The sequence below is a fragment of the Triticum aestivum genome, chromosome 6A (genome assembly GCF_018294505.1).
Source record: "Triticum aestivum cultivar Chinese Spring chromosome 6A, IWGSC CS RefSeq v2.1, whole genome shotgun sequence".
Taxonomy (NCBI): domain Eukaryota; kingdom Viridiplantae; phylum Streptophyta; class Magnoliopsida; order Poales; family Poaceae; genus Triticum; species Triticum aestivum.
This window is the reverse complement of record NC_057809.1, coordinates 574,382,037-574,406,358: the sequence shown is the minus strand read 5'-3', so window position 1 is coordinate 574,406,358 and position 24,322 is coordinate 574,382,037. Positions and strand designations below refer to the sequence as shown.

The 24,322-nt window shown below is 42.7% G+C and overlaps 1 protein-coding gene and 1 non-coding gene across 2 annotated transcripts; both read right to left on the bottom strand.

The window, feature by feature from the left end:
• Positions 1-1,461: 1,461 nt before the first annotated feature.
• On the bottom strand, positions 1,462-2,490 carry LOC123128619 (uncharacterized). The gene has a single exon (XM_044548670.1). The coding sequence runs from the start codon at positions 2,383-2,385 to the stop codon at positions 1,792-1,794; it is 594 nt and encodes a 197-aa protein (XP_044404605.1). The 5' UTR covers positions 2,386-2,490; the 3' UTR covers positions 1,462-1,791.
• A 1,585-nt stretch (positions 2,491-4,075) lies between these two features.
• On the bottom strand, positions 4,076-4,235 carry LOC123132898 (U1 spliceosomal RNA). Its single transcript, XR_006465120.1, has one exon. It is a non-coding gene; the product is annotated as a U1 spliceosomal RNA (small nuclear RNA).
• Between the last annotated feature and the right edge of the window lie 20,087 nt (positions 4,236-24,322).

The following is a 24,322-nucleotide window of genomic DNA, read 5'->3' as shown; positions in this document are numbered from 1 at the left end:
TTTGGATTTGAGTAGAGCCTTCTTCAGAGGATTCACTGTCCACAGTTTGTCCGAAGATGCAATGGCAGTGCACCACTATCGTTGTCCCCATAATTGGTACTCCCTCTGTTCACAAATATAAGATGTTTTAACTTTTTTGTGAGTCCGATGTATATATATAGACACGTTTTAATGTGTTTGTTTTCCCGCAAAAAAAAAGTTGTAGTGTGTTTGTTCACTCATTTTAGTCTGTATGTAGTCCATATTGAAATGCCCAAAACATCTTATATTTGTGAACGGATGGAGTACTGGGATACAGTCTGCCAGCAAGATTGATCCGCTTTGAAATCTGATGTTAGATGGCAACTGAGGTATATGTAATCTACTGCAAATATATAATATTCGGGACTGAAGAGTAAAGTTGATGGTATCTTATTCTCCTGCCAGTCTAACTTTGGTATCGCCTTGCCAAACTCTCATTATGATTCTTGTCAAGAAAAACTTCCTCTGCTATTTAAGCGTCAAGACCTGAATTTCCCTGATATCTTCGTCAGTATTTAGAGGCACCTTCCATTATTGATTCTTTTGAAAGAATCATATTTAGTCGTCCTTCACGATTCCCTGGGAAAGCAGGAGGCCTAATTCTTTGACCATGAACATCCAAAATATTCTAAAAGCCTTTAATTATAGAGGGCAAAGAATATACGCCTTTATGCATTTGAGCATGCACTCTGTGGGCAACAAGTTGTGGACACGCAGGGAATATTTATCTTTCCGTCTTCTTATCTATTCTTCCATCGCCAGAAACCACACACTCTTGCAAGCCAAGGGAACCCACTGAGTGATGCACATGTTTCATGGCCTGGAGAGCTCCAGGTACTCGGATTCCATATCAAATTATCACACGGTAAAGGCAGAGCAGTGCTCCATTCTGCAGTACCGAATGTTCCCTCTCGACTGTTACCATGATCCGGACACGACATGATAGGTTAACTTGCTACGCGTTGCCGACAGGTGTAGGCACGAGAGAATCTTCGTTGCGTGCTGCTTACACGATGCTACCTTCGTATTGATCTATCACATATACATCATATGAATCATGTACCACGAGTGATTTTGCCACTATTCATTTTGCGGCTTATAAATTTCATATTATCTGGTTCATTTGAGTTTGTTCCTGAAATTTCATAGCTATATATAACATACTACCTCCCATAAAGAACTTTTGTTGATACTCGTAGAGGTATACAAATCTGGCAATTTCCACAAATACATAAAGATCATGGTAACAGTCGAGACCCCCCCCCCCCCCCCCCCCCAAAAAAAAATTTTACTTGAAAGGGGTAATCTGTCCAGCTTTACTTATCAAAAACTAGAAGGATAACTCACTTCTTCAGCTAAAAGGATAACTTACCCTTTAGCTGAAGAGGCAAGTTCTAATCTCAACCACTGATCTGCATCGAAAGTCGGAAATAAAAAAGGAAGATGTAATTTTGTTGCTTGCATAATAGCGAACATGGAATATACATCACAAGCATGTTATTTCAGCTTGCTGCACATTTGACTTGATAAGGTACCAGTGCCGGCTTTGGCAAATACCTTAATTACACAAACACAAGTGACTTGATAAGGTACTGGTACCATCTTTGGCAAATACCTTAATTACACAAACACAAGTGACTTGATAAGGTACCAGTACCAACTTTGGCAAATACCTTAATTACACAAACACAGGTGACTTGATAAGGTACTAGTACCAGCTTTGGCAAATACCTTAATTACACAAAGACAAACATGATTAAGCCAGTTTCCTCAGCAGCAACACACGACCATCCTTGCCTCGAGCTGCCTCTCCATGTTGAATCTTGCAATGAAGTCTTCCACTCTCCTATTCAGCTCCTCAGTAGGCAGCTCCGTTGACTCCTCACAGTCTTCTTCCTTCATCACCTCTTCTTGCAGGTCATCACCAACATTATTGTTAACCAGTGCGACGTCGCTCTCTTCTTCCTTTTCACATTGATCTAGCTGCTGCGTGGTCATGCGTACACTAACTTCTTGTTCTGCTTTGACGATCTCTTCTGCAGCATGGGTCTCTTTGATTGCATGTGTAAAAGCCACAAGCTCACGGACCACAGCATCTATGTCATCCTCACCAGTGCTCGGGGATCGAGCACCGTTCCGCGAGAGCCTGGACTCGGTGGCGAGGAAGAGGACGATGATGTTGGAGAAGATGAAGAGGCACTTGGGTGTGGCGATCGCTGAAGCAGCAGAAGGAAGTGACACAAAGAGGAAGGCCCTCAGGCAAGAACACGCATGCGGTACCCAGGTCACCATGGATAAGAGGACCAAACCAAGAAGAGCGGCTTTGGAGAAGGCCTGGATCCGGCCTGCGTAGCCTCTAGCCATGGCGGTTTTCGTGGTAAAGGGGCGATGTTGCGTTGCACTCTTGGCTTTGCAATAGCGAAAAGAAGAACGAGCATATGCATGAAAAAACACAAGGAACCTGATGGATGCACGGCACCTAACGCATGCGGGTGTGGTCTATTTATAGCTGGAGAGTAGTGGCCAAAAGTCAGTTGGTCTTTACCCCGCCGGCTAAGTTATTCCCGGTTGAAATCAATCACTTGATTCCCTGCCTTATGCTGTTCTCTGCTTTTCCCATCTTTGCAAAAAGCAGTGGGACGTGATGGTCTAGTGGTGCTTGGGGAATATGGGCTGATTGCAAGGTGTCTTGCTATGGTGGCTCTACATCATTCTCGACGCTGGACTCGGTGGAATTTATTTTTATTTTTTGAAGGCTTCATTTGATAATATCATGCGGGAAACTGAAAACCCAAATTTAGATGAAGATATTTGTTCAATGTATCTATCGAGGGATTATTCCAAATAAGATCCAATCTATCGAGATGCAAATGGTAGAGGAACAAAAGGTGTTGCTTCTGCAATGAAGATGAAGCAATTCAGCAGTGTTTGTCTCATGTCTTCTTTGTCCCTTTTGGGGTTGTGGGTTCTGTGTTGTAGCATATCCTTTCTCTGCAAGTAGTATCTCGAGTATGTTTGCTGTTGGGGAAGCAATTCAGCATTGTTCGTCTCATGTCTTCTTTGTCCCTTTTGGGGTGGTGGGTTCTGTTGTGTAGCATATCCTTTCTCTGCAAGTAGCGTCTCGAGTATGTTTGCTGTTCAGGAAGCAATTCAGAATTGTCCGTCTCATGTCTTCTTTGCCCTTTTGCGTAGTTTGGTTGATGAAGCATGTTGCAGGAGGCCGGTTTCAGTCAGTCAGCTGAAACCGTTGGTCAGGTGCTTTAGGCTTTAGGCCTTTAGCAGAGTGTTGTTTGTTGTTGTCAGGAAGCTGGCGAAATCAGGTTGATATTTTGTGTTGGCGAATGAGGAGCAAAGTAATGGGGAATAGGACTGCGCAGCTGAACTCTGTTTGCACTAATGTTTTTCTTTTCAGGTTCCAGTAAAAGGCCCGATTGCACAGGGAGATTCTTTGGATAGTCTGTCCAGGAAGGCAACAACTTGATGAGATAATTCATATGCAAACAGAAATTGCTCACTTGTGGCATTGTTTTCTATTCAACCTCGAAATCGCTGCTACTGAGCAGGTAAATATTATGAATTACTTCTTGTCTTCTGTATATGTCAGTGCATTACCTTTGTGTGTATTTCCGCCTGTGATTAATTTCCCGATCACTTCAAGAAATAATACTACTGTACCAGCCCAGGAACTTACTGATGTTGCTTGACTCATGTTCTGTTCTGTATCTTTAAGGCTGTTTTGGATAGAAAAAGAGAACTCACTAACGTTGCCAGTCTTGTTCAACTTTTTTTGTATAGATTGTTCTGTTTCCTCGTTTGTTTTTGTAATTCATCATTTTTTCAGCTAAACATATTGCTCAATAATACACCAAGGCAAGCAAGGAAATCTGAACAATGTGCGCGGCACCATAGGAGGACGGGTGAACACATGGCACACGTCCATATGCCCACCTTGCATTGAAACTGACAAACAAGATTGTTTTCGAAAGACCAGCAAATTCAAATTTAAGTGTTCAACGTAGCAAATTAAGATTAAAGTTTTTAATTAGAGAATTGATAGGGGCCGCGCGAACGCGTCCCCCCTCTATCATAAATTATGACGTCCACTCTCCCACTTGAGGAGATGGTAAGCCAGCGCATCCATCAGATGCACTGTGGACCACTAGCCTAGACCACGACTCTTCATAATCAGTCATCAACCCTGTCCAGGTAAGTTATCAAATTCATCCAGACATTGACTAGCAGATTTATTATAAGAAATATCATCTTCATCAAATATATAAAGAGAATTTATCTTTACTACCCGTGTCGGGGTGTCGAGCCATATATTTCTTCAATAGGTGGTAAATTCTTAACATCTTCAGATTTAATACCAGTTTCTTTTATAGATTTCTTTGCCTCTTGCATACCGAGGAATAGAATACCTCTCTTCTTTGGAGTTGCCTTAGGTAGGGGTGGACACTGTTAAACCGAAAAACCAAACAGAACCGAACCGAACCGTATTAACCGGTTTGCCGGTTAATTTAGTGGTCCACTTTTTGGTTTGGTGGGAAACTCTATGGTTGTTCGTTGGTGTTTGTTCGGCTTGAATTGCCCAGAAACCGTATAGACCGAACAAACCGATATCTACGACACCTCGTGTAATACCTTGTTTACGTATGCGCAACAGGGTGTCACACCTAATCTCTAGCTTAGTGTGACAAGGAACCTGACGGGTGGGTCTGGCCAACTGGCCGCCATCTGGCCCGTGTGTGTGGAGTTAAAAGAGGCTGCCTGTGGCTGAGTGAGGCATGCGTGTGTAAACTACTTTGTACCTGAACTTTTCCACTGCAATCTCACCTCCTTCCTCCTCTCCAAGTATTTCTCACCTGCCTCCTTCGTTCTCATCCTCAATCCCCTTTCCCTTTGATTTGGTGTGTTACAATTGGTATCAGAGCCAATTTCGTCGCCAATTTTTTTTCCTCCGCGCTGGATGTAGATCGGTAACATCCACCGCGCCGGTGTGAGCTGATCCGACAAGCACACCCGAAATCCGTCGCGGGGTTCAATCTCTCCAGAGCGAGGCGACGGCGCTCTGAAAGCTTCGGCAACCACGCGACAGGTGTTGCCCGCCATGGATGAGAGAAACAACATCACCAAGCTGCTCGAGTCCCTCCTCTCCAAGGTGGACGAGCAAAAGGCGGCCCATGACAAGCAGATCGAGATGCAAGCTACGTTCAACACACAGATCTCACAGGAGGTGTGTGGTCTCGCCAAGCAGAACGATCTGACCCAGGTGGATGTTGATGCGACGCGCAAGACCGTCGAGGGCTCGGCATCGTCGTCGGGCTCGGCGCATGATGAAGCACGGAGACGAGCCGGTGGTGCAGATCAAGGTCTAGTGGGGAGCAGGAGACAAGGCACCAGCAACATGGAAAGATTACAACGTCCTCCGCAAGTGATTCCCGGCCGCCGCGCTCTGGTCGGAAGAGGAAGAAGAGGCACCTTAAGGAGGGGAGAATGTCATACCTAATCTCTAGCTTAGTGTGACAAGGAACCTGACGGGTGGGTCTGGCCAGCTGGCCCGTGCGTGTAGAGTTAACAGAGGCCGCCTGTGGCTGAGCGAGGCATGCGTGTGTAAACTACTCTATATGTGAACCTTTCCACTGCAATCTCACCTCCTTCCTCCTCTCCAAGTATTCCTTACCTGCCTCCTTCATTCTCATCTTTGATCCCCTTTCCCCCTGCGATCTGGTGTGTTGTTATTGTTACACAGGGCCGTTTGATACAGGGTTGTTTTGCTGATCGGCCCATCCCAGTTGTAACTTAGGAATAACTAATGTAATCACCCCATGCTCCCACTTCCCTCGTATGAAAACCTAGCCGTCAACAGTGACACCATCAGGCGGCCCCCTCTCCAGCCTTTGGCGAACAACTCATCGTCCAGCCGGCTTCCGCGAGCCAGCAATCACCGGCAATCCTTGTTGGTTGTGTCGGCTGTCCGGCTAGTCGGTCGATCATAGGTACTTGGACCGTTGCTATGAGGTTCTAATCTTTGGATCGAAGTAGCACTACTATAAATAACACCATGCTAGCATGAATAATTTAATCTGCTTAGATTATTTTGCTATTGTTTGCATGCAGCATAATCAATAGTTGTATTCTTCCAACAAGTAGTTATAGGATTCCAAGCTCAGTTTATGACTAATATTAAGGTTACTAGCTCCTGTGATTATTTTGTGCATTCCATACAATGCAAATCACCACTCAATAATTCTTACACTTCTACTGATGGGTGCATGTACTTCGGGTTTTCAGTTAACCGAGCAAACCAAACCGATATATTTGGGTGAATATGGTTCGGTTTCTAAATTTTGTGTGATTATTTTGGTTTCCATTTCTCCAAAACCAAAATTATGAAAAACCGGATAAACCGAACCGTATTAACCATATAAACTGAACTCTCAAGACTACGCTTAGGTGGTAATTCAGGAAGTGTCCAATCATTATCATTTCTCAATATATTATTCAATAGTTCTTCAGTCTGTCCAATAGTTCGTTCACTGAAAAACAACAGCACAACTATCTAGTTAGTCCCTAGAAGCATCGATTAGTCCATTATAAAAGATATCAAGTACTTAATTTTTCTTGAGAGGATGATCATGCAAAACGTTAAGTAATTGGAGAAGCCTTAACCAAGCTTGAGGGAGATTCTCCTTTTCAATTTGCAAAAAGTTAAATATTTCCTATAAGGCAGCTTGTTTCTTATACGCAGAAAAATATTTTTTAGAGAAGTAATATATATCATATATCTCGAGGACTGTGCAAACAACCAGGAGCAAGAATATTAAATCACTTTTTAGCATCATCTTTTAATGGAAAATGAAACAACTTAAGAATATAGTAATAGCGATTTTTTTCATCATGAGCAAATATGATGACTATATCATTTAATTTAGTAAAGTGTGTCACAACAGTTTCAGTTTCATAACCATGAAAATGATTAGATTCAACCAAAGTAATTTACTCAGGATCGACAGAGAATTCATAATCCTTATCGGTAACAAAAATAGAAGAAGTAGCAAATTTAGTATCATATTTCATTTTCTCCGTCATAGATTTTTCTTTAAGCCTACTCATTAATTTCTTAACACCATCTCTATCATTAGAAGCAAGAATTTTTTTAGCTATCTCCCCGTTAATAATATAACTCTCAGGTATTCCAACTCTAGTAGGAGAGCTAGGCATAATAGGAGAATCATAATTTTCATCAGTTTCAGCAATTTCAAGTTCTTTAGATTTAGCAAGTTGTTCATCAAGAAATTCACCCAGTGGCACAGTATCATGAAGCAAAATACTAGCATCATCACAAGTTTCATTTATAGCAGAAGTAGTATCATCAATTACTTGTGACATATCTGAATGAGTAACAAGTGGTGGTGTCGCAAGCCTACTCAAAACAGAAGGTGAATCAAGTGCAGAGTCCGATGACACTTCCTTACCTCCTCTCGTCTTAGAGGGTATGATCTTGGTTCTAGTATCTTTCAGATTCCTCACAATGATCAACATATATAAATTCCAAGTGACTCAACAAACAGAGCTATGCTCCCCAGCAATGGCGCCAGAAAAAGGTCTTCATAAGCCACAAGTATAGGGGATCGCAACAGTCTTTGAGGGTAATATTTCATCCAAATTTATTGATTCAACACAAGGAGAGCCAAAGAATATTTGCAAGTATTAACAATTGAGTTATCAATTCAGCCACACCTAGAGAACTAAATATCCGCAACAAAGTGTTTAGTAGCACAGTAGTATGATAGTTTGATAGCAGTGGTAACAATAACAACAGTAGCAGAACAGTAAAAATAGCAGTTTGTAGTGATTGTAACAGCAGCAACAACGGTAGTAACTTGGCAAAGATCAATATATGAAAAGCATAGGCATTGGACCAGTGATGATATTTGTGTTGGATGACATTCATCATGTAACAGTCACAACCTAGAGCGATACACAATAGCTCCAATTCATCAATGTAATGTAGGCATGTATTCCGTATATAGTCATACGTGCTTATAATAAGAACTTGCATGACATCTTTTGTCCTACCCTCCCGTGGTAGTGGGGTCTATAAGGAAATCTAAGGGATATTAAGGCATCTTTTTAATAGAGAACTGAAACAAAGCATTAGCACATAGTGAATACATGAACTCCACAAACTATGGTAATCACGGAAAAGAATCCCAATTATTGTCACCTTGGGGTATGCAGATCATAACACGTAATAGATGCATATAACTTGCAAGATAGTATCAAGAACTCAAATATATCCATGAAAATATAAAGGGCTCAAATCTAAAATTATGGGACTCGGGCACTAGTGACAAGCATTATTAAGCATATCAAAATCATAGCAATATCAATCTCAGAACATAGTGGTTACTAGGGATTAAAGCCCTAACAAATTGACTCTATTACATGACAAATCTCATTCAACCCATTACCATCCAGCGAGCCTATGAAGGAATTATTCACTCTCGGTGATGAGCAACATGGAATTGTTGATGGAGGATGGTTGATGATGATGACGACGTTAAATCCCCCCTCTTCGGTGCCCTGAATGGACTCTAGATCAGCCCTCCCGATGAAGAACATGAGGTGTTGACGGCTCCGTATTGTAAAATGCAATAAAAATTTCTCTCCGTTGTTTCTCTCGGCGAATAGGTATTATGAAGTTGGAATTAGGGTTGCCGGATGCTCCAGGGCCCCACAAGCCTGGGGGGCGCACTCCTGGGCTTGTGGCTCCTGGGTGCCCCCCCTTGGTAGTCCTCTTCGCCAATATTTTTTATATGTTCTGAAAGTATTCTCCATAAATTTTGGCACAAAAATAACACCATGTCAATTCTGCTGAAAACAACACCAGTCTGGGTTAATTCCATTCAAATCATGCAAATTAGAGTCCAAAACAAGAGCACACGTGTTTGAAAAAACAGATACATTTGGGATGTATCACTCCTCCGCCTCCTCCTCCGGATCCGTCACCTCCATCGGCCTCGGCAGCCGCTCTCCCTCCTCCTCCTCCGGCTACTGTTGCTCCTCCACCTCCGGCTTCGGTGAGTCCGGAGGCAGCCTGGCAGTGATGCGGGCAGCGTGCCTCGCTTGGATCTCCTCTGTGGTCTGCCTTCGGTGCTCCGGCATTAGCATAGCATACGTCGTGATCTTGCGTCGGACCATGGCAATGCCGGAGAGCATGGGAGAGCGGGTGAGAGGAGGCAGACATGCTCAGGTGGTGGCGTGGAGAGGCAGGAGGTGGATGGGCTAGGGTTGGGGACGTCGGCCAGCTTGAATAGCCGGATTTGGCCTCAGGCGGCGAGCCGGAGCGGCGACACACTGCGACGACGGAGGAGGCCTTCGTCGGACCGCCGTGTTTCTAGGCGATTCCGCATGGGACCCCATCGTTAGTCCTACGTGACGGATGCGCTCGAGCGCTCGCATATATATTTGGGCTGGATATGAGGGGTGCCGGTCAGCCCAGACGTTTGAAGCCCATTTGAGGCGCCCGTATAGGTCATATTTTCGTGACCGGTCAGTGACCGGGCAGGCCTCCCGGTCGTTTGAGGCCGGTTTGGAGGCGCTTGGTTGTAGATGCTCTCAGCTCCTCAACTCAGCTCACCGTGACAACAGTATAGCCGACCATGGACGGGCAAATTCACTATTTTGGCCCCTTTGACATAGTTTAGCGCGATTGGTGACATCGGCCCCTCGCCGATTGGCACCGCAACCGTCGTTGAGTCCTTCTTTGCTGGCCCCTTCGACTTCTGTGACATGCGGTACATCTCGTGCAGGTTCCCGTCTACGCATGCCCGGTGCTGGCAACACCAATGCGTGCCTTCGTCCACGACGTGTCCCCAAGCCTGGCAAGTCTGGAGTGGCGCTTTGTCAACTTCGTCTTCGTCCATCGACGCATGCCTGGTGCTGGCAACACCGACACATGCCTTCATGTACGATGCGTCCCTGGGTTTGGCAAAACCGGCGCGACGCCTCGTCAACAATGTCTTCTCCCCGACGCACCACTACTTCAACACCACTGCCCCCATGACTAACTCCGTGCCTCCTTGCGCCCACGGCTCCACCGCGACTTCCTTGACACCGGCTACGCCGACTCGACATCGACCACGGCGTTCTTCGCACGACTATCTCGACCACGGCTACACCACCCTACGCACTTGGCTACCTCGACATCAACACAAAGGGCAATCACCTCGCTTGAGCAACTCGTCGGATTCCTCTACAGTCAACACGACCGCAACGCGACACCGTCCATGATGGTCCCGCTACGATTGTGGGGGGATGTCAGCCCATCGATTGCTATTTTCTCGAGTCTGACTATCCACGACGCTCCTGTTGTTCGCAACGCTACCGCTACAACTGCGGGGGGGGGGGGGGTCTGTTAGAAATATATTTGGGATACATGTATTTGGTAGTCTAGGATTTTTAATCCGTCTCCTACCTTATCTCTAAGAGAAGCGTCTTGTCCTTCAAGTCTTCTACTCAATATATACTCGCCCTCAAGTCTCAATAATACATCCATCATACTCCGCCAATCCCCTCTCTATCCCTTCTTACACAATATATTAGAGAGTTGTTGGCTGCGACAAGTAAACGAACAAATCCTGGAACAAGTAACCGTAGCAGTAAAATGCATTATCAAGATTCAGCATTTGGTTCGAATGATTCTTTGATGGGCAAGAATCTGAACGAGCACGTAGCATATTGACAAACAGATACAACTAAGTGAAAGGCATTGCTTCAACTCAGACATGACAAATATTAAGGATATCAGGAAGCATGCATCAGTTACCTCATTTAAAAACGTACAAGGTCTTGCATTGACATAAAAGAGAAGAAACATGGCTGAAGATGCACACATACAAATATTCTTTCTTAAAATGCTAACTGTAAATTGTTGAACTACTCCCAGTAAAAAACTATGCAAAAGGCTCAAGTAGTCCATGCATATATTCTGAATTTAGACTTTCGTCATAGGCACTCGCTTCTCGCCAAGCATGTGCCTCATTTTTTTACACTAGATCGTTGATGGCGCGCGATGCGGTGCCTGTCTATTTTGCACTAGAACAATTGGATTTTTCAGAATTATTATGAAGTATCAAAAGATGGTTATGTTCGCACATGAACACGTCACCATGTATCTCCAATGCCAAGGGTGATGCATCGCAGCTCACGTCGAAGGAGACCCGTCCGGAAGCGCAGTATGCAAGCAGTCCGGTGGGTGCTTTTGAGTACCCAAAACCCCACACGCCCGAGAGGGACCCCGTCAGGGCACGTGGCGGCTATGGGCTGCCCAAAATCGGCCTGACCGCCCCTAGGGCCTCGAGGTTTGCTGCCCTGCAACAAGAAAAACGAACGAAGAACGAGGAAGAAGAAGAACAAGGATAGGAGATAGATGAACACGAAAAAGTAGTAGATGTATTTGTTCGATTGTGTGTTGTTGAATCAGCCGTCACCCCTTAGGTATATAACAGGCGGCTGGACTTCCTGTGCAAGGAAAATGCTTGGATTCACGCCCAGAACCCTAGTCAACTTTGGATTGATTTTGTCCGAACTTTTCATAACTGTCCGGTTTAAATTGGCTGCACTTTGCGGGTCTTTTTTGTGGCAGTAAACGATCTTGGATGAAAATGCGGACAAAAGCATATTTAATCGTTTCGACTAGACGAACAACTTTCATGTTGAACGTTTTTCGATTCGAGGCCATCTTCATGGCTGAATCGCTCACGCAAAACGGATTGTCACTCGCGCTACCCATTAGACACCATGTCTGATGGGGCGAGCCAGTTTTGCCTCGTGACAAAGCCGTATTCAAATGGCTAAGTTTTGCATACGATCTCGAATTGAGACGATTTTTATATCAAAATCATCCGTTTCGACGAGACGCACAACTTTCATGTTGAATGTTTTTCCATTTTAGGCCATTTAATTGGGTTTCAATCCATTCTTTAATCTGGTGTCAACATGAGCATCTTTGAACTTGTCATAACTTTTGCATCCGGGCTCCATTTTAGTCCATCTTCATATCCATCTTGATCTTCTCAAAGAGAGCCATCCCATGGTGACTTCAATAATAAGTCTGAATTAATCTTGACATAGCTTCAAGCTACTCTTTATGATCGTGCCACTTTTCAGCGTCAACGCATGCCCCCTGTTTTTTGGCAAAGCTAGCGTGCCAAAAAATAACTTGTACCCTGTTGGTTCTAAGGACGATGTCAACACTCCATCAGCCATTTATATGCTTAGGGCGATAATTAATATCGACCATTATTATTTTTGAATCCTTGATGCAAACTTGAGCGAAACCTTCTCAACTTCATTAACAATTCGATGATAAAATTCCATAGATATGTATCTCAAGGTCATCCTACAAACCATATTATTCACCCTTTTGCTAGGATTTTGTAGATAATCAACAATAAACTTTCTCCGGTCCTTACTTTAGCCCGCATAAAAATTTCATTAGTGTACGAAGCTGTGGGCTTCGGTTCGGCCTTACCTATGTTGGCGAGACGAAGCATCGGCTATTGAGAGAAATGCAATACACCATGATTAACATAGTATCCCGATGCTTGTTGTGCCAACTCTTTCGAATTTTCATGTCTAAATATATGAACAATTTTAAACCAATCCAAGGTAAATTTTGCATCTAGACATACCCCAAGATAAACTATAAGTGATTCGTCAAAACATTGATAATCCCCAGATATTTGTTGCACTACTCATAACTAATCACCGAAAGCCTCAATATGTATAGCACCTATAGCAAGTAAAATATTCAATCCGAATAACAATGCATATTCGGCTTTGATTAATCGTGCATAAAAATATTCTAAGCGGCATGAGGATTCAAAAATAGTACCATAAAGAAATATATAAACAACACCAACACTTTGTCCATTGCTACAAATTGAACCATCAAAACATAATCTCCATAGTACTAGAAAGACAAGGCTAATATCAACATTATGCATGTCATTAATCCGATGTTCAGTAATAAAATCAGCTATGATTTGGCCTCTTATAGATCTCAAAGATGCATAAGCCAAATCATATCCAAACAAAGTATAAGCCCACTAGCCAATTCCGCAACTATGAATTGGTCTATGCAGCATATATTCAATGACATCGGTCATGATGTCTCAACTCCATTCAATCATAATATAGGCATACATATAAATTTCCATGAGCACATACCTTATCTCGCTCTCCAATCGAACTAAGGACGATGTTAGAATACTACACCGGCCATGCATTGACATATTCTTAGGATGATAGATAAATATCGTCCATTACCGTGTAAACTTCATTCAAAGCACATATAGCCAAAATAAAAAAATGCAATGAGAAATGAAGTATTTCGGCCCTTTGGATCAGTAAAAAACTTGTAGCTAATCAAATGTATAGTGATTTGGTAATACCCTATCATGATGTAAGAAATTATATTGCAACCATGGATCATTATAAGCCCATTGAGGGTAACCAATCATACCTAATGACGAATTCCATGGAATAGGCATTAATGGCATAGTTGAAGCACATAATTCTTATTTTGAGTACCTCCTTTGGGAACCCATGCCATGTTCCTTTCTTCAAGTTCTTGTGCACTAAGTTTTTATAATACCTTCTTTTGCCAATATGATAAGCCGAGTGGGCATTTTGGCTGTGATTCTATTTTGACCAATGGCAATTCTTTTTTGTCTCTGTGCACCCTCAACTTCTTTTCTTCAGATTTGGAAATTTTATTTTTAACAATTGATTGCTCCACTTCTTTGCCTTTTGTAGCCAATGTCAACACTTTAATTGGCTCTTCGTTATTTGATATCAAATCTAAAGTAGCACACTTACGACCATCTTTCCTGACCCAGTATACTTGCTTGATCACCTCTTTCTTTGTACATGGGGTCCGAACCGATTCCTTATGATTGAAACGGTCTTTAACATGTGATTGTTCAGATGTTGTCTCAGAGCTGCATAATATTGGTGAAATGGTCTAAAATAAGATAGAGAATGTGCCCTTGTATCATACCTGTCACATGATGGATATGGATCTACATGAGCATAGGGAGGCATCCACAGCATTGGCATATGCGGCCCAAAATAAGGATATGAATATGTTGCATTCAAATTCTCGTCTTGCCAATACCGATCCTTGGATTTGCACCTAGGGGGTGATCTTGATGCTTTTGCATTAGTTGGCCGATAAGCACTTTTCTCTTCACTCTTCTTTTGATATTTATCTAATAATTGTGCAAAAGTGACTTTGGATTTCTTGCACTTGTGCTTATTGCGGCCTTTCTCTCCTTTGTTTCGACTTGCATCAATAGTTGGATTTTCTTGTTGCCCCCCAGTCCTTGGCGTCTTCATTGTAGCTTCGATGGAATTATCGCCCTCAAGATTATGTTCATTGTGCTCTTCAACAAATTGATTACTTGAAAGCTCAATCCCATCACCTGTAGTTTTTACCTTCTCTTTAAATGGATCGGCTTGAAGTAGCCGATGCAAAACCCTTTTTCCATCAGGACAATCGGAATAGACTGGTCATCTCTTGGTCTCTCAACAAATTTCAATCGTCCTTCAATGGCCGATTTAACTATATGACGAAACATGTTGCAATCCTCAAAATATGCAAGGACAAGTCATGCAATTTACAATACATTCGTTCCTAGATAGATGGATCAACATGGTGATCAAGAATTCTAATATAATTATTTCTCAACAAAAAATCAAAGATTTGATCACACATGTTTGAATTGAAGGTAATTTTGTTATTTTCTAGCTGATCTTGCCTTGATAATGGCTTTGGAGTTAAGCAAACGAATGGTTCAGATTTTGTATCACCCCATTCGTCTATGATTTTTATTTTGCATTCTTTTACCGATGTCATTGGATAAGATATTCTACTAGCATCGGTTTTTTGAAAAGCATCTAACCTTGGCTTTATGTTTCTGAAGCAAAAATAGTTAGAACATGCATTCCTCAATCGAGACCAGTAAGCCAAGTATGAAACAAGCAAAGCTACCCATGTAGATACGAACTTTAAATAAAGCAACGAGGGAAGCTTTGGCTGCAACAATAAGTCATTATCGGTCTTTATAAATGGCGCAATGGGTTGACCGATATGTTCTATAACGATTTTATTGCTAACAAGTAAATTACCCTTCTTCATTGGTCTTTCAAAATTACTTATGAGGATTTTTCTAATAGATGCATCAATAATAAAGTTTTGACCAAATCTGAAAATAGGTAAATTACTTGCTAAACATATCTCTTCAAATATGTTGGGAGAGCATGATGGTGGTGTGGCTTGAACAATATCTTGCTCCGCCTTTTTATGGATATTGGAAATATGCCCTAGAGGCAATAATAAAATGGTTATTATTATATTTCCTTGTTCATGATAATTGTCTATTGTTCATGCTATAATTGTATTAACCGGAAACCATAATACATGTGTGAATACATAGACCACAACATGTACCTAGTAAGCCTCTAGTTGACTAGCTCATTGATCAATAGATGATTATGATTTCCTGACCATGGACATTGGATGTCGTTGATAACGGGATCACATCATTAGGAGAATGATGTGATGGACAAGACCCAATCCTAAGCATAGCACAAGATCGTGTAGTTCGTTTGCTAGAGCTTTTCTAATGTCAAGTATCATTTCCTTAGACCATGAGATTTTGCAACTCCAGGATACCGTAGGAATGCTTTGGGTGTATCAAACGTCACAACGTAACTGGGTGGCTATAAAGGTGCACTACAGGTATCTCTGAAAGTGTCTATTGGGTTGGCATGAATCGAGACTGGGATTTGTCGCTCCGTATGACGGAGAGGTATCTCTGGGCCCACTCAGTAATGCATCATCATAATGAGCTCAATGTGACTAAGGAGTTAGCCACGGGATCATGCGTTACGGAACGAGTAAAGAGACTTGCCGGTAACGAGATTGAACGAGGTATGGGGATACCGACGATCGAATCTCGGGCAAGTAACATACTGATAGACAAAGGGAATTGTATACGGGATTGATTGAATCCCCGACATCGTGATTCATCCGATGAGATCATCGTGGAACACGTGGGAGCCAATATGGGTATCCATATCCCGCTATTGGTTATTGATCAGAGATGTGTCTCGGTCATGTCTGCATGGTAACCGAACCCGTAGGGTCTACACCCTCAAGGTTCGATGATGCTAGAGTTGTTATGGGAAATAGTATGTGGTTACCGAAGGTTGTTCGGAGTCCTAGATGAGATCCCGGACATGACGAGGAACTCCGGAATGGTCCGCAGGTGAAGATCGATATATTGGACGAAGGGTATTGGAGTCAAGAATTGTTCTAGGAGTACCGGGTGACGACAAGAATGACCGAAAGGTGTTTCGGAGGCCCCGGCAAGCGTTGGGGGGCCTTATGGGACAAGGGGAGGGGCACACCAGCCCGGTAAGGGGCTGTGCGCCCCTCCCACCCCCTCTCACGTAACCTGGAGAGGTGGGGGTGCCTTCCCTGGGGCAGCCACCCCTCCCGACTTGGGGGGCAAGTTTCCTAGGGGTGGGGGCGCCCAAACCCATCTAGGGTTTCCCCTGTGGCCGCCGCCCCTCCCCTAGGGAAACCCTAGGGAGCCTCCTTCCCCCTTCCCCCTATATATAGTGAGGGAGAGAGAGGGCAGCCGCACACCCTTCTCTGGCTCAGCCCTCCCCTCCTCCAACTCCTCCTCCTCCGTAGTGCTTAGCAAAGCTCTGCCGGAGAACCACGAGCTCCATCACCACCACGCTATCGTGCTGTCGGAGTTCTTCCTCAACTTCTCCTCACCCCTTGCTAGGTCAAGAAGGAGGAGACGTCCCCGGGCTGTACATGTGTTGAACGCGGAGGCGCCGTCCGTTCGGCGCTGGATCGGATCTTCCGGGATTTGAATCGCCGTGAGTACGACTCCATCATTCGCGTTGCTTGTAATGCTTCCGCTTAGAGATCTTCAAGGGTATGAAGATGCACTCCCCCTCTCTCGTTGCTAGCATCTCCTAGATTGATCTTGGTGACACGTAGGATTTTTTTGAATTATTGCTATGTTCCCCAACAGTGATATCAGAGCTAGGTCTATGCGTAGATTCCATGCACGAGTAGAACACAAAGTAGTTGTGGGTGATGATTTGTTCAATTTGCTTACCGTTAGTAGTCTTATTTTGATTCGGCAGCATTGTGGGATGAAGCGGCCCGGACCGACCTTACACGTACGCTTATGTGAGACTGGTTCCATCGACTGACATGCACTTGATGCATAAGGTGGCTAGCGGGTGTCTGTCTCTCCCACTTTACTCGGATCAGATTCGATAAAAAGGGTCCTTGTGAAGGGTAAATAGCAATTGGCATATCACCATTGTGGCTTTTGCGTAGGTAAGAAACGTTCTTGCTAGAAACCCATAGCAGCCACGTAAAACATGCAACAAAAATTAGAGGACGTCGAACTTGTTTTTGCAGGGTATGCTATGTGATGTGATATGGCCAAAAAGGATGTGATGAATGATATATGTGACTGATCATGTTCTTGTAATAGGAATCACGACTTGTATGTCGATGAGCATGGCAACCGGTAGGAGCCATAGGAGTTGTCTTAAATTATTGTATGACCTGCGTGTCAATAAAAACGCCATGTAATTACTTTACTTTATTGCTAACCATTAGCCATAGTAGTAGAAGTAATTGTTGGCAAGACAACTACATGAAGACACGATGATGGAGATCATGGTGTCATGCCGGTGACGAAGGTGATCATGCCACGCCTCGAAGATGGAGATCAAAGGTGCAAGATGATATTGGCCATATCATGTCACTTTATGATTTGCATGTGATGTTTGTCATGTTTACATCTTATTTGCTTAGAACGACGGTAGCATAAATAAGATGATCCCTCACTAAAATTTCAAGAAATGTGTTCCCCCTAATTGTGCACCGTTGCGAAGGTTCGTTGTTTCAAAGCACCACGTGATGATCGAGTGTGATAGATTCTAACGTTCACATACAACGGGTGTAAGCCAGATTTACACATGCGAAACACTTAGGTTGACTTGACGAGCCTAGCATGTACAGATGAAAGTGCAACTATACCTGGGTGGTTTTGGTAATTCCTAACAACATATAGTTCATTGAGCTAATGATATCTCAAGTTAAATATTCAGGAAAGCTCAATGATTGGCATGGAATGTATTGGAAATGTGGACCCCTCAAAATGCTAAGGACAAAATATTGGCTCAAGCTCTAAAGCTCAAGACTCTACATTTTTACTTTTAGTGATCCAAGATCACATTGAGTCCATAGGAAAAGCCAATACTATTAAAAGGGGATGAGGTGTTGCTTAATGGGCTGCTTGCTCAAAATGCTTAGTGATATGCTCCAAAAACCCTCAACTACTTTCTCATATCCACATATGTCCCAAACCAAAAGTCAAACTTGGCCCCACCGAAATTTTCTATCAGGCGCCACCGAGTTCATTTGACATACACTACAAGAAATATGTCAACTTATGACCTTCTGTCAGTGACCCTCGAAGAATTGGTCATAAGTTTATGACCATTTTAGACCAATTGGTCAAAAGCTGTCTGGGGGGCTCTAAACCCTAAACCATAACGACCATTTTGGTCAGAAAGGTCATAATTTCATTAGAGGAAATGGTCATAAAGCAAACAGCGCTAGTCCGCTGCCTTATTTCTAGTTGTTAACGACCAATATAGATGGTCATAGCCTTGTAAATTGTGGTGGGTTGCTATGACTAGGCGCCACCTCATCAGTTTTGCCTATGTGTCATGTCCATGTGGCAGTTTTTGCCCTAGGTTGTGAAGCAACCTATACTTCTGTCATTCCCAAAATTCCCAAAAAAATCTCATAAATTCTTTGGGTCATATCTTCGTCAAATATGTAAAAACCTTCCTTGCCTAGTTCAAAAATAATTCAAAAATATTCATTTTCCTATTCTGTTCAGAACAACAGTTTGTGAAGGAAGTACCACTTTGGCATGTCCAAATAGTATCCATTTTCTACAATGCTTTCCTATGCCCAAATAACCATCCTCCACCAAATGCCAGCTCAATCCATTCATTATTTTGAGCCGAGCTTCAACGTTCATATTTATGTCCAGTGTGGTAGTTTGCAAAGCAAGTACCACCTAGGCTTCTCCTTTTGAGATGAAAATTTGTGAAGACGGTCTTCTTAGTAACTGTTCATCCTCAGCCAAAACTCACGCCCATTAGCCATGTACATTTCCCGTACCGCTAATCAAACACTTGGCTGTTAATTCATGTTTGAGCATCGATCGGTCTCCTCGTGAGAATCTTATGTTGTAATTTTCTTCCTACCACCTACCTGGGGAGTGCCCAAACCACTAGACATGCCTAGGCTTCCTAGAACACAAGGCAACGCCACGGTCACGCGGTGACCACGCAGTGGGCATGCGAGTTTACGCGCTCTAGAGTTGGGGGCCTCGGCCACCACACAAACCTCGACGTATCGCCAGCAAACCATGTATTTATGATTAAATAGGTACTTATGTAACTATAAATGATTTTTGGAAAAAATAAATAGTAAACTATGAGGCAACTGCAGTTCAAATTTGACCCGCTTCCTACTGAATCGGCGGGAATGTGTCTTTTTCACCAGAGGTGGATAAAAACTTTTTACACCCAACCATTTTGTCAATTGTTCATTCAATATGGCCTAGTATTTTAGAAAAATGATTTGGTCCAATTTTGCAACAATTATTTGGGAGGTCCTTCACAAAAAAACCTCCTTTTGGGCACTCGAAAAATGGAAAATGGTTCTTTCGTCCAAAGAAAAAAAACTTCCTTAGGCAAAATTGTTTGCCATTCCAAGATGCCCCCTTGTGCACAATATGAGATAATTTGAACAAACTATGCCATGAATGTGGCCATAAGATTGATCATTTGGCTTGAAAGCCATGAATCTTCACGCATGATAGCTCGTTTCTGAGAACACTTTTTTAAAATAATTACCGTATTACAATTTTATTATTTTTCATGGAAACTTGGTCACATATAATGACACAATGCGAAGGTTTTCCAATTTTTTGATTTTTTTTGAATTTTTTATGCCCGTTTCAAAATGCGGTCAAAACAGCGGGCTTGACCGTTCCTAGCTAGTGGTTGAATCTTGGAAAAATTTTGGTGTTTCTATGATAAAATAGATACTTATGTACCTAGAAATGATTTTTATAAAAAATAAATAGCAAACTATGAGGCAGCTGCAGTTCAAATTTGACCCGCTTCCACTTGAATCAGCGACAATTTGTCTTTTTCACCAGAGGTGGATCAAAACTTTTTACACCCAAACGTTTTGTCAATTGTGCATTAAACATGGCGTAGTATTTTATAAAATTGATTTGGTCCATTTTTGCAACAATTATTTGGTAGTTCCTTCACAAAAAAACCTCCTTTTAGGCACTCGAAAAATGGAAAATGGTTTTTTCGTCCAAAGAAAATGAAAACTTCCTTAGGCAACATTGTTTGCCATTCCAATATGCACCCTTGTGCACAATATGAGATCATTTAAGCAAACTATGCCATGAATCTGGCCATAAGATTGATCATTTGGCTTGAAAGCCATTGATCTCCACACGTGATAGCTCGTTTCTGAGAACACTTTTTTAAAATAATTGCCGTATTACAAGTTTATTATTTTTCCTGGGAACGTGGCCACATATAATGACATAATGTGAAGGTTTCCCAATTTTTTGATTTTTTTGAATTTTTTATGCCCGTTTCAAAATGCGGTCAAAACAACGGGAATGACCGTTCCTAGCTAGTGGTTGAATCTTGGAATTTTTTTGGTGTTTCTTTGATAAAATAGATACTTATGTACCTAGAAATGATTTTTGGAAAAATTAAAGAGCAAACTATGAGGCAGCTGCAGTTCAAATTTGACCCGCTTCCAACTGAATCGGCGGGAATTTGTCTTTTTCATGAGAGGTGGATCAAAACTTTTTACACCCAACCATTTGGTCAATTGTGCATTAAATATGTCCTAGTATTTTATAAAATTTATTTGGTACAATTTTGCAACAAATATATGGTAGGTCCTTCACAAAAAAACCTCATTTCGGGCACTCGAAAAATAGAGAATGAATTTTCCGTGCAAAGAAAATGAAAACTCCCTTAGGCATAATTGTTTGGAATTCCAAGATGCACCCTTGTGCACAATATGTGATCATTTGAACAAACTATGCCATGAATGTGGCCATAAGAGTGATCATTTGGCTTGAAAGCCATGAATCTTCACGCATGATAGGTCATTTCTGAGAACACTTTTTTAAAATAATTACCGTATTACAAGTTTATTGTTTTTTCTGGTAACTTGGTCACATATGATGACACAACGCGAAGGTTTTGCATTTTTTTGATTTTTTTTTGAATTTGTTATGCCTGTTTCAAAATGCGATCGAAACGGCGGGCATGACCGTTCCTAGCTAGTGGTTGAATCTTGGAATTTTTTTTGGTGTTTCTCTAATTAAATAGATACTTTTGTACCTACAAATGATTTTTGAGAAAAATAAATAGCAAACTATGCGGCAGCCGCAGTTCAAATTTGACCCGCTTCCAACTGAATCGGTGGAAATTTGTCTTTTTCACCAGAGGTGGGTCAAAACTTTTTACACCCAAACATTTGGTCAATTGTGAATTGTATATGACCTAGCATTTTAGAAAAATTATTTGGTCCAATTGTGCAACAATTATTTGGTAGGTTCTTCACAAAAAAGTCATTTGGGGCACTCGAAAAATGAATTTTTTTGTGTGCAATGCAAATGAAGACCACAAAATCATCATTGTTTGAAATCCTAAGATACACATATGTGCACAATATTGGGTCATTTAAACATACAACATGAGGCTAATATGTTGAGTGTTTAACCGAAATAAGAGGTTAAAAATATAAAAGAGACAAAAGAAAGAAACACAATTACATAAGCTGGATTTTGATTGGTGGAACCATGTATGACACGGATCAATGACATGGCAGACATCCTACCATCCATTGCTAGCAATCCCACGTCCATCCATCCATCCATCCATCTGAAGAAAGGAGAAAAAACCCACCGCACCCACTCCTCGTCCTCGCGAACCCTACCCAACCACTCGTCGCTTCCTTCCCTTCCCATCCCCTCCCCGCCGCCACCTCCCTCCCCGCCACCACCACCGACCTCGCCTGTCGCCGCCGTGCACCAACCTCCCCTCCCCTTCCTTCCCTACCTTAGTCGTCCGCCTCCATCTTCGTGTCTGACCGCACACAAACTCCCTCATCCTTCTCTGTTAGGGTTAGGGTTTGCGGTCGGAGCGGAGCGGCGCGGCGCGGCTCTGATGGGATGGGTATCTGACGGACGGAGTTGGAGGAGAAGAAGGACCCCGACGTCTTCATCAGCTAACACCAAGACCAGCCTTCCATCTTCGACGCCGACGGATCCGCGAGCGACCACCCAGGATCTGCGGCCACGGCGGCGCTAGCGGGTTGGTCCGCGGTTGGTCCCTTGCTCCCTGTTGTTCTCTGCGTGTTTGGTCCGCGGTTGATTTCCGGTCGCCCTTGGGCGTTTGCTCTGTGCAGGTGTACACCGAGGGGACCCAAATCGTCATCTGGTGGTTCGAGAAGCCGATCATCTACGACGTCTGCGCACGACCCAACGCAACCTGGTGGAGAACACCTCCGGAAGCTGGGATTGGTAACGTTCTCCTATTCTTGATTCCTCTTTACCTGATCAGATGCGTGATTTATTACTTACCTGGGAGCCAAATCCATGATTGGGAGGGTCCGATTTTAGTTGGCCTTGTTGATGTTCTTTCAAGTCTAGCATCTGAGAGGATCAGACACGTGCAGTGATTAATTTGCTAGCTACATGTGGTTGGGGTCTGGTACAAGTAAAAGGGCTTTGGCATTTGTTCATTTGAGCATATCCTGTAAGTGTGGACTGTAACGGGTCGTGCATATAGCAATTTGGACAGGTTTATGGGGTCTGGTACATGCAAAGGGTTGTGGGTTGTGGCATTATCATTTCCGAGCCCTGTAATAGGATCTGACTAAACACCTAGCCCACCTTGCCTGGTATGCTTGTATCTGCTACATGTTGTTTTCATCTTGATAGCTAGCAGCCTAGCAGCATGAACTTTGATTATGAAATCTCTATATGATGTATAATTAATTGCGTCAATCTCGAATTTGTTGTGAATTGTAAGATGCTTTGAGTAAATGTTTTTTTGCCTTCTCACGTGTAGGTGGTCAGGTGAGATAGCAAGCAGAGGTTCAGTCTGTTGGATTAGGATGGCGAGCTGCTGATTTGGGTTAACCAGGGGCAAACTATGGCAATATGATTTCTGCCTGACCCTCCAGACCATGGGGAATCAGAGTCAGCCGCTGGCGGGGGATGTGGGCAACGACCAGATCGTCGTCCTATCCAAGTGAAGGGGACAACTCAACTAGGTCTGCAGGTAACTCAACTTGACCCTGCTGTTGTTATGATTTCTGTAGTAGAAGCATGTTAAGAGACTCGGCTGTATTCATGGAGGTGCTTAAATATGTTCTGCTTAGCCTTAGGGCATGACTAAGGCATGCCATATGTTCTGTTTGAAGTCACTTCCAAATAATCTAACCATATCAGCGGCTTCAGTAATTATATCATTATTGCCTTGTTTTGAGACTTGCACAAAATTACTTGATGGCCAATATTTCAACACAAAATGCTGAATCAGGATGTGAAGTGATTTTATGGGTTTCTGGGGTTCTATTGACTAAATCCTATTATTAGTATACTTTTTTGTTCAACACTTGAATATCCTGCTAGCATGTTCATCCGAAATTACTAGATGGTTTTTGCCCTGTGCAAGTGGCTTAGCATAGTAAATTAGTATACTTTTTTGATATCCTGCTAGCAAATGATTATTAGCACAGTTGAGTTCCAGATTTGTTTTAGGGGTGTGTGTGTGGGGGGGGGGGGTACACTTTTAGGCCTTTTTTGCTCCGATCGTGATTTTTGGATTCTGGCCTTGGGATTTGTCAAATGTTCCAAGTTCAGTTTTCACTAGAAATACTGTTGGTCGTAAGTACAGCAGTGCAAGCTATTCAATAATGGCAAATCTGCTGGTTATTAGCCATCTCTGGTTAACTAGTTATTTGAGGGACAGTAGGGCGATAAATTACTGTAAAATGCTTAAAATGTGAAGCCTGTAACACTTGACAAGCATAATATACTAATATACTGTACAT